This window comes from Canis lupus, chromosome 18, assembly GCF_048164855.1.
Source record: "Canis lupus baileyi chromosome 18, mCanLup2.hap1, whole genome shotgun sequence".
NCBI lineage: Eukaryota > Metazoa > Chordata > Mammalia > Carnivora > Canidae > Canis > Canis lupus.
In genome coordinates this window covers 31,973,356-31,992,626 of record NC_132855.1, presented here as the reverse complement: position 1 = coordinate 31,992,626, position 19,271 = coordinate 31,973,356, and the positions used below count along the sequence as shown (strand labels likewise).

At 34.3% G+C, this 19,271-nt stretch overlaps 1 protein-coding gene across 8 annotated transcripts in view; it reads right to left on the bottom strand.

Moving 5' to 3' along the window:
- DGKB (diacylglycerol kinase beta) overlaps positions 1-19,271 on the bottom strand; it is a 694,510-nt gene that overhangs the window by 152,226 nt on the left and 523,013 nt on the right. The window contains exon 24 of one of the 8 annotated variants that reach the window (XM_072783961.1): positions 11,243-12,077. The exons of the other annotated variants lie outside the window; for them this stretch is intronic. Within the exon in view, the coding sequence (XP_072640062.1) occupies positions 11,962-12,077 (116 nt within the window). The 3' untranslated portion in view covers positions 11,243-11,961. Of the gene's footprint in view, positions 1-11,242; positions 12,078-19,271 lie in introns of those variants that run through there. 8 annotated transcript variants of the gene reach the window in all.

Below are 19,271 nucleotides of genomic sequence, written 5' to 3'. Positions count from 1 at the left end.
GCTTCAAGTTAAAATGACTACCTTTCGAATGAATTATCTTTTTATTTTTATGTATTTTTTTTTGAGACCCACCTAGGCTGTCAAGGTTCTACATTGGCATCATTACACTCAGTTAATGTAAGACAGCTTATTTTTATACTGCGGTGTTTTATAGATTTTTTTCTTATTACACCATTAAGAGCATTTTGATTTCTGCAATATTCCCAGATTTTCTTGTCATAATACACAACATTCTACAGTGCCACTTTGTGCTAAGCTGCACAACATTCATTTACATTTGGTTTTCTGCCTCAGAGGTCAGGTAATAAGATGAGTTTCGAAAAAAGAAATTGCTGGTTCAGTTTTTTACATTAGAACCTGTGCAGATTATTTTCTCTTCAATTGCTAGCCAAAGTTCAGTTCACAATTATTTCCCCTGGTAAGTAATCATTGCCAGTTTAGTGTCTAGTAGTGAGCTTACAGTTTATCAATGTCATTTGATTTTCAATTTTTAAACTGAGAAATAAAATGTCTATTTCAATATTCTGTGAATCTGAATAGAAATTTTGCGGAATTTTTCAATTTCTCAATAAAGTAAAAAATTGTCCATTTATGACATGGTAGGTTGGTCTATTTTAAGCCTAATGAAACCCTTTAAGGGATTTATATTATTAATGTTGATTAGTTTGGGCAGTATTACAGAACTATTTCAATGATGGGCAGCTTCCAGTTTTGAAGTTTACAGTTTATCACTGTCTTATCTGTGGCTTTTCACTCAAAGTGCATATATAATTCAAAAAATACCATTTGAGATTTTTACCTCTAATTTCTTTCTTTCTTTTTTTTTTTTTTTTTGGTTACTATTATTTATTAATGTACTGAGTTTGGTTTGTTTGGGGGGATTGGTTTTTTATTGTTATTGTCATCTTTTTCTTATCTTTTTTGGGGAGCGGTTTAGAGAAAGAGAGGGAGAGAGGGAGAGCGGGAGGAGGGACAGAAGGAGAAGGAGAAAGAATCTCAAGTAGGCTCAAGTAGTGCAAATCCCCATGCGGGGCTTGGAATCATGACCCTAAGTCATGATCTGAGCCAAAATCAAGAATCGGACACTTAACTAAGTGGGCCACCCTGGTGTCCCTCTTAACTTATTGCTGGTACTATTACACAGAGGTCTAATCTCTGGCAGTCAGGTTTCACATTGACTTGCCAAGGATCTTACAGTGGTAATCACTGTAGTCTTTTCGATTTCTTGTTTTATAACATGAGCAAAAAGCAGAAGGTTCTATAGTATTTGCCCTAGTTTGAGCAGTTCTTAATAGATGAGATGACTAGACTGCTAACCTGCTGGACTGTTATTCCAGAGGTTCATATTTAAACTTTTACTCAAATGATTAGTGTCAGTTTGCATGAAAAGATGAACTTCCAAGGATTAAAAAATAGATGAGACATAGTTTAGAACTTAATTTTGAAGATCAGATGTATTCATCTATTTGGTTTGAAATCTAAGTGATTTCCTACCTTCCTTCCTTCCTTTCTTCCTTTTCTTTCTTTTTCAACTGATTGATAGTCCTAAGTAGGATTTTTAAATTAATTCTAAGGAAGTTAAAAATTTTGATAAACAGTTAACTTATTTGGAATCATTCAGTTTTATCCCAGGGACACTAAGTCTCAATAGATGACAGACAGAGAGACATACAAACAGGCAGATGGAAATGAATATTGTCAGTAAAGCAAGATAATGAAGTTAAATAGATTGGAATTTTTAAAAAGGCTTAATAATAATGTATAAAACTAAAATGAAGTGAGCAAGAAGGTAATAGAATAAAGTATATTAGGGGAAAAGCAGAAAAGTGAGTGAAGAAATTAATAATTCTACCTTTGGTGTCTAAGAAACAGCTGCTAATTAATGTTGTAAGACTTTGGGTTTTGAACACTGTTTTTTTTGCTTTTTGTTTTTGGCCGATATTAATAACAATATAGACACTGGTAGAATATTAGCCATTAAATGGTTATTCTGTGTTCACACTTGGGCCTTCATCAGTGATGTCTTTTCTCAGAATGTGTGAATAGCTTGGTTGAAAGGTTAGAGAATTGAATGAAATGTTCCCCGGATCTTTTGGGTTCTGTACATCAGCACTAGACCTATGGTTTTTCTTTTAAGAGTTGTCATATATTTCCTGGGAAACAGACTGAGGTGAAGAAAAAGAAAAAAAAAAAGAGTTATCATAATGTATTGGAAACCACACTGGCTTTGGTTCTTATCCCTACTTTCTATATATCCACTTTGTGAGTTTCAGCACTGTTTTAAAAGCTGAGTCAGTTTCCTCACCTATAATAGGATGTTTTTTTTTAAATATTAGCATGAATATCTCCCTGTGATGTGCACAAAGTTTGTCCTCAGGCTGTCCAGTTGTCCATTTGTTTTTTTCACAGATAAGCGTTAGGCTACCACTGTGTGCCAGAAACCAAGTTCAGGCCTGGGAACACAAAAGGAAATAAAACAGATGCATTTCCTACCCTCATGGCATTTACAGTTAAGTAGGAGAGAAAGGAATAAAATCCAAGCATTCAGTTCAATAATTAGCTAAAACCATGTTGATTTCATACTAAGATGGCTTTGACTCTTCAATGTGTCCCCTTGTCCTACCAGAAACCTGGAAAAATATGAATATCTCTCTCTGTCTTTGTGTACCTAATTCATTCTCATTCTATAATTCTCAACTTAATCTCACTTATTTTCTAACTTCCTAATGTCCTCAATAAGATTTGGTGTTCCTAGTATGTATTTCTGTCTCCAGTACTTCCCTATCATAGCAGTGACTATACTTATAACATTACTGGTTTAATTTTATTTTCTACCTTCTTTCTATTTGAATCTACCACATTGCTGGCACATAATACTGTTACGATAATATTAGTGGAAAAGTAGATATACAATTGTGTAATATGCATGATTTTGTATTTGGAGCATAACAGGTATCCAATACCTAACGACTATTATCAGTATCTCAAACTGTACCTCTCTCTAATTTCTAAAACAGGAGACTTTTGTTAATATAAAAAATGCTTATAGTCATTTAATATTTTCAGACTTCAATTAATTAAAGTCTTTTTTAGAAAATGATGTGGCATTATAAGCTTTCATTCAAGACATTTAATTCTAGTTTTAACATATTTCTAATGTATGACTGGGAATATTAATTGAATAGTCAAATAACAGTAAAGGTTAAAGACTGGAGGATGTTCCAAATGAAAGATGAGCAGTTGGTTGTTCTATATGCATATAGGAAAAGAAAGCTGGAATTCCTTAGGAATAAAGAAATGTGGTCATATGTTTATAAATAAAATACAAATCTTTTCCAGGTACCTTATTGAATTCTAACTTATAAATAAACTAATCTGTGGACAAAAACTCAAAATCAGTAGTTAATATGAATAACAGCAATCTTGGCAGATTTAAAGCAAGTGACTTATTTCACTTAACATGTTGCTAACTATATCTATCGTGCTTTTCCCTAAATATTGTATTATTGACCTAGCTTTTCTTTTTCTTTTAAAATCATAATATATCACTCATAATTTTATTTAAGATCATTAGTTTCTTTCAAAGCCATTCAAATACTCCCCAAATGACATTCTTAAATTATATGAAAGCTTTCCTCATTTCAGTTCAAATATATCAATAAACTCATCTAATGATGGTACTGTCTTAAGACTTTAGGGATAAATATCAGTAAGAATTTTTTTTAATGGTTTTTGAAATAACACATTTTCCTGATTTGAAAAGTACCACAAATTACTTTTAGAAAATCTAGGAAAATAAAAATAATCTACACTATATGTTAACCAACTTGAATTTATTTTATTTTATTTTTTTAAGATTTTATTTATTTATTCATGAGAGACACACAGAAAGAGAGAGGAGCAGAGACATGGGCAGAGGGAGAAGCAGGCTTCCTGCAAGGAGCCCGATATGGGACTCCATCTCAGATCCCATGATCATGCCCTGAGGGGAAGGCAGATGTTCAACCACTGAGCCACTCAGGCATCCCAACTAACTTGAATTTAAATAAAAAGTAAATAAATAAAAATAATCTATTATTTCATTGTATGAAATAATTACTTTTTATAAACCTCATATTTATGTATATACTAAAAATGAAATAATAATAATATTGCCTATGTAGTTTAATGATAGTCTTTCTTAATGTAATTTTATATCATAAACATTCTCAAAAGTTATTAAAATTCTTCAATCACATTGCTATATATAAATGTATCAAATCAACATGTTTTATAGTTTAAACTTACAAAATGGTATGTGTCAATTATATCTCAATAAATAAGATGAAACAGGGCAGCCCTGGTGGCTCAGCAGTTTAGCGCTGCCTTCAGCCCAGGGCGTGATCCTGGGGTCCCGGGATCGAGTCCCACATCGGGCTCCCTGCATGGAGCCTGCTTCTCCCTCTGCCTGTGTCTCTGCCTCTCTCTCTCTCTCTCTCTCTCTCTCTCTCTCTGTGTCTCTCATAATAAATAAAATCTTAAAATAAAATAAAATAAAACCTTTAAAAAATAAAATGAAACAAAACAGATGATCACAGAGGAAGAGAGGAAAAATAAAACAAATTGAAATCAGAGAGGAAGACAAACCATAAAAGACTCTTAATCATGGGAAACAAACTGAGGGTAGCTGAAAAGGTTGGGGGTGAGGGGCTGGGGTAACTGGGTGACAGGCATTAAGGAGGATCCGTGATACAATGAGCACTGGGTATTATATGAGACTGATAAACCGCTAACCTCTACCCTTGAAGCTAATAATACATTTTATGTTAATTAACTGGATTTTTTGAAAAGATTTTATTTATTTATTCATGAGAGACAGAGAGATGCAGAGACTCAGGCAGAGGGAGAATCAGGCTCCCCACAGGGACCCGGATATGGGACTCCATCCCGGGACGTCAGGACCCTGGGACTAGCCTTGAGCCAAAGGCAGGCGCTCAACCACTGAGCCATCCAGGCATCCCTAAATGATTGCATTTAAATAAAAAAGTAAGTAAGGTGAAAACAGATGTTAAAAAAAACAAACAAACAAAAAAAACAAAAATAAAACAGTAATTTAACCTATACTTTTTAATGACTATGCCACAATTAATTTAATAATTCTAAACTTGGAAACTAACACAATTTATCTTGATGTGATGAATATTTTGATATAAATAGTTTTTATATTTACTGACTAGTAATTTATTTCTTTACCAATTTTTACTAAATCATAAGACCTGAATTTTCTTATATGTCTAATATTAAAATACTATTTAAAGGAGCAAAGATATATACTCAAAAGGATAGCCAAATTAAATATAATTTATCTTTTAATTACAAATATCTTTGCCAAATCTTAAAACCAAAAGGGAGGTAATATTGAGGCATAAGTATCTGCTTTAACATATGATATGACCAGGTGAGGATACAGAATTAGTTGCAGATCACAAGCATTAGTTAAAAAGGTATCATGTACATCTAGAACCAAGTGTGAAACTCTAAGACTTACATGGAGGGGGAATGTATGGGCTACATTAGGTCATGAGAGAGGGTCTGGAGACCATTAAATGTTGTAGAAAGCTTAAGGTAAGAAAACTGTTAGAAGATTGTGCTAGAGTAGAATGAGGTCTTGTCTATCGACTACAGTAGAAATGTGGGACACATTTTCTTCAGTTCCACAAGCAGGTCTCTAACAGTCTTGATGCTCTTTGTTCTACTATTTGAAATAAATGTTCTGAGGTTTTTTTCTCCTTAAAATTGGCAAAATATTGCTGTCTTTGCAGGACTGTTGTTTAGATTAAAGGAAATAAACTGCTAGAAGTAGAGCACCATCTCTCTTATTCACTGTGTATTTTCAGGGGCTAACACATAGTAGATCTTCAATACAATTTGAGGATTCTTTTTGTTTAATGGCTGGATGTGAAAGCAAATACAGCATTGATAAATCACCAATTCCAGGCAAAAAGTGGAAGCTAAAGGGCTTCTTTTTTAAGATATAAGGAAATCTAATCTTCTACAGTCAGAGAATAAGAAGAACAAAGAACGAGGCCATGTACTTAATGATAAAAGCAGCAGACTTCAGAGAAGTCTGGTCTCCTATTCTAAGATCAGAACCTGAGAGTTACAATAGTGATAAGTGGATATCTGGATAAATGCAATTCAGAAATAAAATTGCCTAGATTTTCTCTGGGTCTGCAGAAATGACCCAATCCCTCCATTTACATGATATTACCCTCCCTATCCACTCTTGAAGATCATGGAGAAACCTAGAAAGAGGCAGATTTCTCAAAGATAATCCTTGCTTTTTATCAGTATTTGTTGCCATCACTTCCCTTGACAATCAAACAAATATTCAAGCTCAAATACCAGTAAACCAGAACAGTGATGCTATGAGACAAATACGAGAGAAGTGGTGTTACCTCTTGAAGTTGCTAAAGGATGCTGGGAGATGATACATATGTAGATGCTAAGGATCTTTAACAACCAATGTCAGAATATATATTTTGATATAGTAATTATTGATATGGAGCACTCTCCTGTGTTTTGGGATATAAAACCCTGCCATATACCCTGAGAGATAATGTTAATAGCTGGTAAGAAGCTTGGAAAATTTTTTAGTCATGCTAAGTAAGGTAGAAATTCCAGAACTGCCATGGAAGATAAAGGAAGAAAGGATCAAAAGACTCAGTGTACTGGGTATGCATGAGAAAAAATACACACAGAAGACTAGATATCCACCCAGCTAGCTATAATTTATAGGATAAACCATGTAGCACTCCACTTACCAAACATTAAGGAATATTCTTTGAGGAGGGATTCAGTATCACTGAGAAGCTCAGTAGTAGCCACTTCTATACGCAGGGCAAGAGATGATATTACAGAACTGGAATTGTTGATAAAAATGGGAATGATAGTCTCTAAATAATAGACACCAAAAGATAGCACTTACTGATCAGGAGAAAAATTAGTGTGATTCTTACAATGTACAGGAAGACAAAAGCAAAAAACTTGGGGCTTAAACTTCAGAAAAAAAGATAAGAGTAAATAAATAGAATATAGAGCTTTTCTAGGCAACACAGATGGGCAAGGGATTTATACAATGAAAATAATTTAGAATGCAACCTAAGGGCAGGTTTCCCTCCTCTCTTTCCTCTCTTCCCAACCAAAAGACACCATCTTTTGCCCAGTTTCCAGACCTGAGCTGATATTCAGACTTTTGATTGAAGACTCTTGATTAAAGGCTAGAGAAGATCTCAAAGAGGAAGCACCCAGTTATACTATGAGAGTATGAAAGCAGTAATTTCTCAGTCCTTTTCCAAAGGGACCTTAAGTCATTAACTCAAGTGACTATGCATGAAATAAAGGAGAACATACACAGCTTTTTAAGGATTGTTGAATTCAGAGTCAAAACTGAAATTGAGACTTTGAGACCCAAACTGATCGAATAATCCCCCTAGTAAAATGAAGGTATATGGGAGCCAGATAATGAATGGAATTTTGGCCTGCAATTAACTCATGGTAGTCCACAGATCCACCAGGTGGACTTCTTTTTTAAGATAGCTCAAGGTATATCACCATGATATGGGTGTGCATTACCTTGATATAGGCAGTTTCCTCATACTTGTTTCTCATCCTATATACAAAAGCTATCAATTCTTGCCATCCATAATGATTTAAAGAAGGGAGAGGTGACAGTCTATTGTATACCCTATTTATAGCACTAGTCTTGCACCTATCTAAAAAATGGATGGATTATGGTATATGACTGGATAACTGCAAACTTTACCAAATAATAACTCCGATTGCATTTGCTTTATTAGATGTGTTTTTTTTTTTTTTTTTCTGGAACCGAATAAGATGGTATGCAATACACAGCCACTGAAGTGGAGATGCATTCATTTCTATTCCTTTAACAAAGGAGAAGAAAAATAAGTTTAGATCCATGTGGAACATATATAGTCAGCAACATACAGAGGCTTAGGCTGGGGGTTCTATAACTCTTTGACTGGAAATCAGAAAAGGAAAAAAAATCTGAGCATAATTCAAGATGGTTTGTCCTGTTATGTTTATGTGCCTCAAAAATGGGCTACTATTCTACTACAAGGCCTCTCAGGGATGTCAGTAAAAGAAAATTCTCTGAATGAGCAGAGCTCTGCAAAGCATGTCTGCTCTTCCTTCATGTGAAAAGAGGAGTACCTTAAGGTGAAAAAATACACGAACTTACATATATCTGGACATCATGTTCCAAAGAAGATCCTAGTGCATAGATTTTTAAAAAGATTTTATTTATTTATTCATGAGAGGCACAGAAAGAGAGAGGCAGAGACACAGGCAGAGGGAGAAGCAGGCTCCATGCAGGGAGCTTGATACGAGACTCTATCCTGGGACTCCAGGATCACATCCTGGACCCAAGGCAGGTGCCAAACCACTGACCCACCCAGGGATCCCCCCTAGTGCATGGATTTAAAAGAATGGGAACAATGTCTGAAGATCTCTGTATCATAGATGAATACCCACCACAGAGCTTCCTCCACAATATATATAAATAAATAATAAATAAATATATATAATATATATATTTAAAGATTATTTATCTATTTATTCATGAGAGACACAGAGAATGAAGATACATAGGCAGAGGGAGAAGCAGGCTCCCTGTAGAGGAACTTGATCTCAGGATTCTGGGATCATGTCCTGAGCCAAAGGCAGAGAGACACTCAACCACTGAGCCACCCAGGTGCCCCTAATAATACATATCTATATTGGATATAGACATTGTAGACTCTTCAATGTGTAGGTTTCTGACTCCCATCATTTCATTTTCTATTTATATCATTTAATTTTTTTATTCTATTACCATCTTCAGAAATGAAGATGAACCAAGATAATTTCGGCTAGAGATATGTTCTAGGAAGAAAAACCAGGATGATGGACAGTGTGATTGTCACATAGTAGATCAAGAAAAACTTCAGTATTTTTTACTGAAGTCAAAAAAAATTTCCTATTAAATTGAATTTAATGACCTAAAGAAGCCATTCATCCAACTCTTCTTTCTTTGTCACAGTTCACATAGAATACTTCAGAAAATTCTGCTGAGTATTTATGAAAGTAAATTTAAAAACACATCTTGAATCAGATCACTTCTCACCACCTTCACTGCTACCACCCTAGACAAAGGTGCCTTTCTCTCTTAGGTCTTTCTGCTTCTACTCTTGTGCCTACTTTTCTGAGTCTACTTCTCTCTAGCATCCACAGTAACTTCTGAAAAATTAGTTTGCACTACAGCCTTGCATAAAACCCTACAATGGCCTCCTATGACAGAGAGTATTTTAGGTAGGCACAATTCTCAGTCTTTCTTGGAGCCAGTTTTGACCACCTATCCAAATTCTGGCCTATGGGATAAGAACAAAGGTAATATGAAGATTTCTAGGATTATGCTCACAACAAGAAAAGAGGTGTCCTCACTTTCTCTTTTCTCCTAGTTCTGTTGGCTAACATGTGGACCCATGTGGTCCATCTACCTTCTGCCATATAAAAGATGGCAAACTCTAGGGGATAATGAAATAATAATAAGAAATGTGGCTCCTAATACTGTGGATGCTCTTAGGCTGCTTACCCTCAGGCTGTTACATGAAAGAGAAATAAACTTCCATATTATTTAGATCATTGCTATTTTGGGGACATGAGCAAAAATGATGTATAGCACTCCTGGATTACATCATTAAAAGAAGAGATCATCTTGTCTTTCCCTGACTTTGCTGTCTAGGATGCAAACACAGTGTTAACAAAGGAAATAGCTATCTTGAACTCAGAAATGGAAGCACCATCTTGAGGATGACAAAGCCACCTACTAATCTTAAACTGCCCACTTATGGACAGTTACATGAGAGAGAAATAAACTTCTAATCTGCAGGAACCCTATACTTTGGGGACCTCATTGTTATAGCATCTCATATCCTATCTAACTGATATTTTTCCTTTCACACTTAAATTTAATCTAAAGTCCTTAAGATGAAGATGGATATGTCTATCTTATAGGAAGGATAATACCTAGCACAGCATTTGAAACTAAGTAAATATTAAAAATATATCTGTACTTCTCCTCCCCTCAGTTTATTCAGTACATCAATTTAATGCCTGGAAGGCCTAAGATCTGTGTAACTACATTTAATAGGAAATTAAACATCTGTAACTAGAAAAGGTTACTCAGCCTGGGTGGCTCAGTGGTTGAGTGTATACCTTTGGCTCAGGTTGTGATCCCAAGGTCCTGGGATCGAGTCCCACATCAGGATCCCCACAGGGAACCTGCTTTTCAGTCTGCCTATGTCTCTGCCTCTCTCTGTGTGTTTTTCATGAATAAATAAACATAATTTTTTTTTTAAAAAGTAGAAAAGGTTGTTCTTAAGAGTAAAGCATCACAGAGTAGGGATGGGGGTGGGGAAAAACGAGGAAAAAAAAGGAAATACTCAAAAGCCCAGTCATCTTGAATCAATTTGGGACAACTCTAAAGGGTTGTCTCAGGTTCAGGAGGATCACTTTGCAGCTTCAGCTGCAATGCCTTTGTGGATTTGCTTCTCTATCTTTCCAAACTTGGTTTCCTCACTTCTTGAAGGTGTTACTTCTGAAACTCTTCCCCAATAAACTTTCTGCATGAAACTCTGTCTCAAAGTGTCTAAGGAAGACAATCTAAGACACCGTACATCTGAATTCCAGGAAATATGTTGATAAAAGTATAGGGAGATTGATGATAATAATAATAGTGTTTTATGATATGTGAATAATTAAACATGACAAAAATATCATACAAGTCAGTAGTAAAAAAATACTAATATATTTTAGACTTCTATAAATCAAGGATATCAATGTTGCCATAGAATGTATCATTAAAAAGACAAAAGAGGAAAATGGAATAATTAAAATAATGTATTAATCCAAATGAAGAGGAAATAAAAGAGAAAAAGTAACATAAAACAGATAAAAACAATGAAAAAAACCAAATATTAAAATATAGTGGATATATCAATAATTACATTAAATATGAATGGATTAAATACTTCATAATAGTATTGTCAGTCTCATTGGAAAAATGATGCCTATAACAGACATACCTTAACATGATATAAAAAACAATAAGAATAAAGATAGAAAAGGATTTACAATGCAAGGATAATCAAATAAAGCTGGTCTCACTATGCCAATATGAGATAAAATAGTCTTAAGGAAAGCAAGATTACTATAGATAAAGATGGATATATCATAATGATAAAAGGATTATGCCAACAAAAAAGCAACCATTCTAAGTATGCATATCCAAAATATCTATGCATGTAAAACATAGCATTGGCATAAATAAAACAAAAATTGACAGAACTAAAAGGAAAAATATATTAAGACAGTATCATAATGAGAAAATGCTTCCAGACATAACTGATCAAAATTAGTATAGATAAAAAAAGCTTTGGTGAGCACAGCAACATTATATACTGAATAATCATGTGCTGGACTATAAAACAAGCTTTATCACATTTTGAAAGACTGAAATCACTAACAGCCATTCCTCACCACAGTGATGTTAAGCCAGACATCAATGACAAATGGCAAAAAGTTCTCCAAATTATTAGAAACAAAGCAATGTTATAGTTAGCAATTCATGGATCAAAAGAGAAGTCAAATTACAATAAGATAATAGAATAATGATAAAACAATTTCAAAATCTGAGGGATCACACTAAAGCCATGTTTAGAAGGCAATGCAGAGCCATCACAGCATATATTTAAAGAGAAAAATAGCTAAAATCAATGAGCTAAGTATCCAACTCAAGAAGTTAGAAAAAGAAGAGCAAACTAAAACCAAAGAAAATGGAAGGAAGAAAAACAAATTAAAAACATAAGTAATAAAAAGGGGTGCCTGGCTTGCTCAGGTGGTTAAGCATCTGCCTTAGGCTCAGGTCATGATCCCAGGTCCTGGTATCGAGCCCCCACATGGATGTCCCTGCTCTGTGGGAAGCTTGCTTTTCCCTCTTCCTCTGCATGCCCCTCCCCGTGCTTCTTCTCTTTCTTCTGTCAAATAAATAAAACATTTTTTAAAAAGTGCATCAATAAACATAATACCGGTATTAATGGGAAAATAAGAGGATACCAGGAACAGTTTTATGCAATAGATTTGAAAATGCACATAGTACAAATTCCCAGAAAAACAATGCTTTCCAAAAGTGACACAGGAGAAAATATGGAAATTTATACAGTTTTAAAGATATATTTTGAATAACTGACTTTTTATACAGTGTTAAATATATTTTTTAAATAACTGTTTAAACCTTCCCAAAAGGAAAACTTTGAGTGTAAATGGCTTCAGAGAATCCAGAGGGATTGTATACTCCCTAACTTGTATTTTGAAGCCAGCACAATAACTTTAGCTAACCTTGTTAACTAAACCTAATGATGATACTATAAGGAAAACAATTACTGACAATTCTCATGAACATTGATGAAAAATTCTAAATTTATTATTAGTAAATTCAATCTGGTGCTGTATAAGGAAGGTAATACCTTATGCCAAGTTAGATTTATTTAAGGAATACACAGTTGCCTTAAAATCTATAAATAAATAAATAAATAAATATTAATAAGCAAGGTAATTCAGCACAGAATGGAAAAGAAAATTTATGGAGTTCTTTCAATAGATATAAAACAAGAATTTGATAAAATCCAACATCCATTTATAATAGAACCTCGTAAACTTAAAGGGAAAATCTTTAGTCTGCTAAGGTGTATCTATAAAAGTACATGGGAAACAGCAGATGAATGGTGAAATATTGAAATCTACCCTCCCACCTTCCAATGTAAATGTCTACTATCACCACTTATATTCAGTGTTGTATGGAAACTTTAGGGAAACAAGAAAAAGAAAAATGATGACAAGATGCAATAGTAGAAAAAGAAAAAAAGTAAAACTTTCATCACTCTTTTAGGACATGATTACCTATATTTAAAATCCACCGTAATCTACAGACTTTTTGTTAGAACTGATAACTGGCTTTAGAAAGTTCTGTATCTGTATAACAGCAAAAGAAAATTACAAAATAAATGGTGAAAAAATATTATCTAGAATAACACACAAAAATATAAAATATCAAGGCAGGACTACTACATAGAAGACTAAAAACCACTATCATGAGAAATTAAGACCTAAATAAATGCAAAGATACAGCATATCCTGAACTGAAAAACACAAACTGTAAAGATGTCAATTTTTCCTAAATCATCATGCAGTTCCAGTAAAATTTCTGTTATTATTTATTTTTTTAGAGGGGAGGAAATAACAAGCTAGTTCTAAAATGTGTCAGAAAAAGAGAAAGTAAATGTTCTAGAGGAATAAAACATTAATTAGGACAGTGCTGATTGGCATAAGAATTGACAAATAGACCAATGATGTTGGACAGATTCAGCAAACTGTGGCCTTGGGCCAAATCTGCTCTGCTTTCTGTTTCTGTAAGTAAAATTTTATTGGAATACATCCATGCCCATTCATTTAGGTATTGTCTCTGACTACTTTTCTGCTAATGTGACAGAGTAGAGTAGATACAATAGAGATCATATGATCTCAAAAGTTAAGATATTTACTATCTGACATTATAGAAAAAGTTTGCTTAATGTTAGTGTGAAATACAGAATCCAGAAAAAATCAACACACAAATGGACATGTGAATCAAGATTATGTTACCAGTGATAAGTGAGGTAGGAACTTTTTCAGTAATCAGTACTCTGTAAATTGAATGATCTTAAACCATGTACAAAAATCAATTTCATTTAAATGTTAAAGTTAAACAAATAAAGCATCTCTAAAATAACACAGGAGATGTTAAAAAATTAAAAAAGAACTAACCACAGATTTAAAAGTAATAATCTCCAAAGAGTAAATCAATACACTGAACTTCAATAAAATTAAGATGTAATTTTCTTTTTTTTTAAAGATTTTATTTATTTATTCATTCATGAGAGAGAGAGAGAGGCATAGAGACACAGGCAAAGGGAGAAGCAAGCTCCATGCTGGGAGCCTGACATGGGACTTGATCCTGGGACCCCAGGATCAGGCCCTGGGCTGAAGGCGGTGCTAAACTGCTGAGCCACCGGGGCTGCCCAAGATGTAATTTTCAAAAGATGCCAATAACAAAGTAAATAGGCAAGCCCAAGTGGGAGAATATAGTTTCAACCCACAGAGCCAATAAAGACTCTAGTTCTTTCAAGTACAAATAGATAAATAGGGAAATGCCAATTTAAAAAAATGGGCAAAAGATTTTGACATACATTTCAAAAAAGAGAACATCCAATAACCTGGTCATGTAATATGGTACTCCACATCATTAGCCATCAGTAGCATGCATATTTAAAAGACAATACACTAGAATGGCTAAATTTAAAAGACTCGTCATCCAAAGTGTTGCTGAGGATATGGAGCATCTGGAAGTACATATACCACTGATTGGAGTGTAAATCTGTACAACCACTTTTAGTATATCTAAGAAAATTGAACATATATATATACTCCATGGCCCAGAAATTTTAATTTTTCAGTCCATACCAAGAAGAAATATATATACACATCCAAAGACCTGTACAATAATGTTCACAGTGATAGAATTTAAAATAGCTCCATGCGGGAAAAACCCCCAACAACTGGACATTCATATAATGGATACTATCAAGTAATGAAAATATTAAACTAAAGAAGCCGGACATAAATGAATATATGCTATATGATTTTGTTTATATAAAATTCAAAAACCAGCAGAACTTATTCATAGTAACAGAACTTAGAAGTAGGACACGTGTAGGGGAGAGGTGCTTCTGTGGTCTTGGTATTATTCTATTTCTCAATCTGGGAGAGTGGTTAAATAAATGTGTTCACTTTGTCAAAATGCATCAACTATACATGTATGACACTTTTCTGTGCAAATATTAGAGTATTATTCTCAGATGGCAAAATAATATGAACAATGATTAAACTTTCTATATTTTATGAGAATGTAGACATTCCACACTCTAACTCTGTGAGATTTTTTTCCTTTTTAATTTAAAAGTAGTAGCATCAATGTTACCATCAACAATAAAACAGAACATGCAAGAACAATTCAAAAATTCAAAGTCTTGAGACTATGCAAAAGGCTTCCCTGAGAATTGTGAATGACCCGCAATGAAACTGCAGCCCTGTAGCCTAGAAAGAGTTGTTCCAAAGCAGGATACACTGAACTCTAAACAAAATCACAGAAGTCCTTCAACCTTCCCTTCTTACTGAGTCTATGTGAAAGGGCCATAAATCTCGTTGACAGTTATTGCCACATCTACTGGCACACAGTCAGCACCAGTTTGAAAAGAGTTTTGCAGCCTTGCTGGGGCCCATTACCTATCCCCTGTCCTCCCTTACAATTGATTTTCACCCCAGCAGGCAGCACCTCACAAGGTCATTAATTTGTTAGGCAGTTTGTGCTTTCCAGTACAGCCTACTTAGAAAGGGCTCTTAGAAACATCTTGGTGAATCACAAGTAATGCTTTGTACCACCAAGAGGTAAGCAGAAATTTAAGAGCAGCAAGCACAGTCTGAACTGGTTGCTAAGGTGACTTGGTCTTTACTGCAAAATCAATGGGGAGTGGTCATGAGCAATTGGCTTATGAGGCTCCCAAGGAATCAGTACTATGGTCACCACAATTTTACAATCTCTATAAGAAAGTGAGAGATGAAAGACCTACAATCAAAGGCAATGCAGAAAGTAAACACTGTGTTCCATGATTCACCAGGAGGTAGAAAGTAACAAATGAGGAGACAGAAAGAGACTAAACTAACAGGCATAAACTAAATATTTCAATCATTCTAACACACAGGGGAAAGAGTCAACTGTATTTTAATCAACTTCCATTGGTATAAACATTCTAATAGGAATTGTGCCTTTCTTGGAAAGGGATGATAACTTTTTAAAATATTTTATTTATTTATTCATGAGAGACACACAGAGAGAGGCAGAGACATAGGCAGAGGGAGAAGCAGGCTCCCCACAGGAGCCTTATGGGAGACTTGATCCCAGGACCCCAGGATCACGACCTGAGCCAAAGGCAGATGCTCAACCACTGAGCCACTCAGGTGTCCAGATAAACAACTTTTAATTCAAAGGAGGCTCAGAACGCAGTCAATACCTTACTTCCACAACAGAGCTCATTTAAAGATTTCAAGTGTTGAGAACTCTGCTGCTTAATCATAATGCAGTTTTTCAGAAAAGGAAACATTTGTCATGATCTGAAATAAAGAACCTATTTATTTGTAATTTAGTGGGATCAGGAGTCATTCTTAGAAAGGTTACCGTTCCATAGATGGAGAAATGACCTCTTAACCTTTGCCACCTCTCTCACAAATGCAGGCCAAGTGTTAGAAGTACTTCACACTAAATCTAGTGATAGTCTTCTGCATATTTTTAAGTTGATAAAATAATAATAAGGCCATCTTAGATTTCTACAGTAAATTATTTGAAATGTATTGAAATGTACAAATCACCCTATAAGGTAAAAAAAAATCAGAAACGATTATCTCCATTTATACAGGTTAGGAAACAGACTTGGCCAAGTTAATAACTAGTCTGAGATCACGAATTTCTTTCTCTTTTTTACCATAGAACTTATTATGGCCATGCACTTATTGAATTGAAAACCAGAAACTAAAGCCAGTCTGTAAGAAATTCACTAGCCTTCAACCTCCATGTCAAAAGTCTTTTCTTTCAGAGGCTTCTGACTTGAAAAGAATATAGAAAGAAGACAGCCCAGATGAAAATGAGAATTCTTTGTAAGACCAACAACTGGTGTAATATTAATTCTTGTTTCTTTTCTTCTCATGGAACATAACTTCTTTTTATCACAGGAAGACAGAAAACAAAAAGGAAGAAAAATCTGTATAGCATAGTCCACAGTATTGCCCTATAAACTTCAAAGTTACTAAGAGACTGGATCTTAATCATTTACTGTGCTAGAAGTGTTAGCTAACTCTACAGTGGTAATCATATTGTAATACATAAATGTATCAAATCAACAAGTGTTATAACTTAAACTTACAGAATACTGTGTGTCAAGTATATCTCAATTTTAAAAATACAAAAAAAAAGTTATCACACACAAAGTCATCACAGTATTAGATTAAAATAAGTCTGTAGGAATACAGACCTTCAGAAGCTACTGTCATCTGATCCATGAATAGGTGTAAATTTGCTAAAAGGACCAATCAAGGGAGTAAGTTGGCTAGCTACCAGGGCAGGATACTTCTAGGATGGGCCTTCTCATATTGAGGGAGAAGAAGGATGAAATATGAAGAGTACATTATTCTCCAAGGATGACAAGTAGTAGAAGAAAAGGAAGACAAAAAAAAAAAAAAAAAAAAAGAGAGAATTCCCTTCTACCTATTTTCATCCTCATTTTCCCTTGGTATAATGATTTCTATTTTCCCTGGGAAAATGTTTAGAGAATATTTTGTACTACCACTCTCTCTTCCTCTATTCAAACAAAATAAAACTTATCTTCTTTCGTTTGGTTCCCTAATTTTGATTGGCACTTCCAAAACAATTCGTGTTCCAGTGATGTTCTTCTACCATGCATCATTTTGTAATCCACCTGCCCATTATTCTTTCTCCATAAGTGAATTCAGTATATATGCCCATGCATACACACACGCACACACACACCACACAAACATGCATGCATGCCCTTACACACACAAACTGTGTCACAGCACTTAACTGATAAAGGCTTTGGGGGTACTCACTAGTAAATATCCTGATTTATTAAATTCCATCAGAGAGATTTAAAATGTCATACTAGGGTAGCCCTGGTGGCGCAGCGGTTTAGTGCCGCCTGCAGCCCAGGGTGTGATCCTGGAGACCCGGGATCAAGTCCCACATCGGGCTTCCTGCATGGAGCCTGCTTCTCCCTCTGCCTGTGTCTCTGTCTCTCTCTCGCTCTCTCTGAATGGATAAATAAATAAATCTTTAAAAAAAAAGTCATACTATTTTTTTTGGTTTAATTCAAGTTTTATGCCAAAACTAATGAATTTATTTTATTTTGTTTGTTTGCAATATTTTGGAAAACTGAATAGTTTCTTGATTTGTACAGGAAGTTAAGTTTCAGGATCTACCATAAATACCATAAATTTCAGGGTCTACCATAAACCTACCTTACCATATTCATGCCTTTCTTCAAGAATGAAATCAACTGAATAGTTTCTTTTTAACTGCTGACTTCTGTATGAACATTTGGATGAAAAGTTTGCAAATGTAACATTTATAAAACATTCAGAAACCAAACAGCAAAAATGAAAAACAAAAATGCAATAGAGATCTAACTGATCCATTTTATCAAGACAAATAAGATAAAGACCTTATAGAATTCCCGTAGAGGAAACAGTTTTCATTAATAAAAAGAAAACACATGAATGAAGAATTTAGAAATAACACCTAACTACAAAATGTACAAAATCTCAGATTCAACCTCTGACTCAAAGCAGCACTGCCAATATGTCAGCATATTTTAGTTACACACTTTTAAAATGATACAGTTAATGCATTCTGTATCTCTGAGAGCTCTTCAAATCTAACACATTCAAAATTACTATTTAAATTTGATACAATTACTGTCTTTTAAAAATCAAATAATATTTTTTATACTTTTATACTGGGTAAAAGATGGGTTGACTCCTTTCCTTGCTTCTCACCATGCACACCAGATATCCTCGGCACTTCTATTTTTGTGAGCTGGCAGGGCAATGCTAAGAAAAGACTATAATGCAAGGACTCTTAGGGAAGAAAGTGCTTATGATCAAACACACAAAGCTTGGCAAAACCATCAATGATTAATATATTATTTCATTACTGCTTAATTATTTGCCAGAGAACTTTAAGAGTTAGGGTATTTACTTGCATGTGACCATGGATAGCTTTTTTTTTTTTTTTTTTACAACACCAACATGTTTCAATATGAAGTGACTTCTGTCAAATCTAATTTTTATTGAAGTCACATATTTGTGCACATGACTCTTTTTAATTTTGAAAAGACATTTAATTACAAATCCCATGAACCTTTCTTACAGTAAATTTAAAAACTATATGTTTGTTGATATTGGTTGATTTTCTATCTCTTACTATTCATTTAACAAGATACTCTGAAAATTTGAATGCTACATAGTTAGAAAATGTCTTCTGTAGTTTTTTGGATGGAGAAGTACAT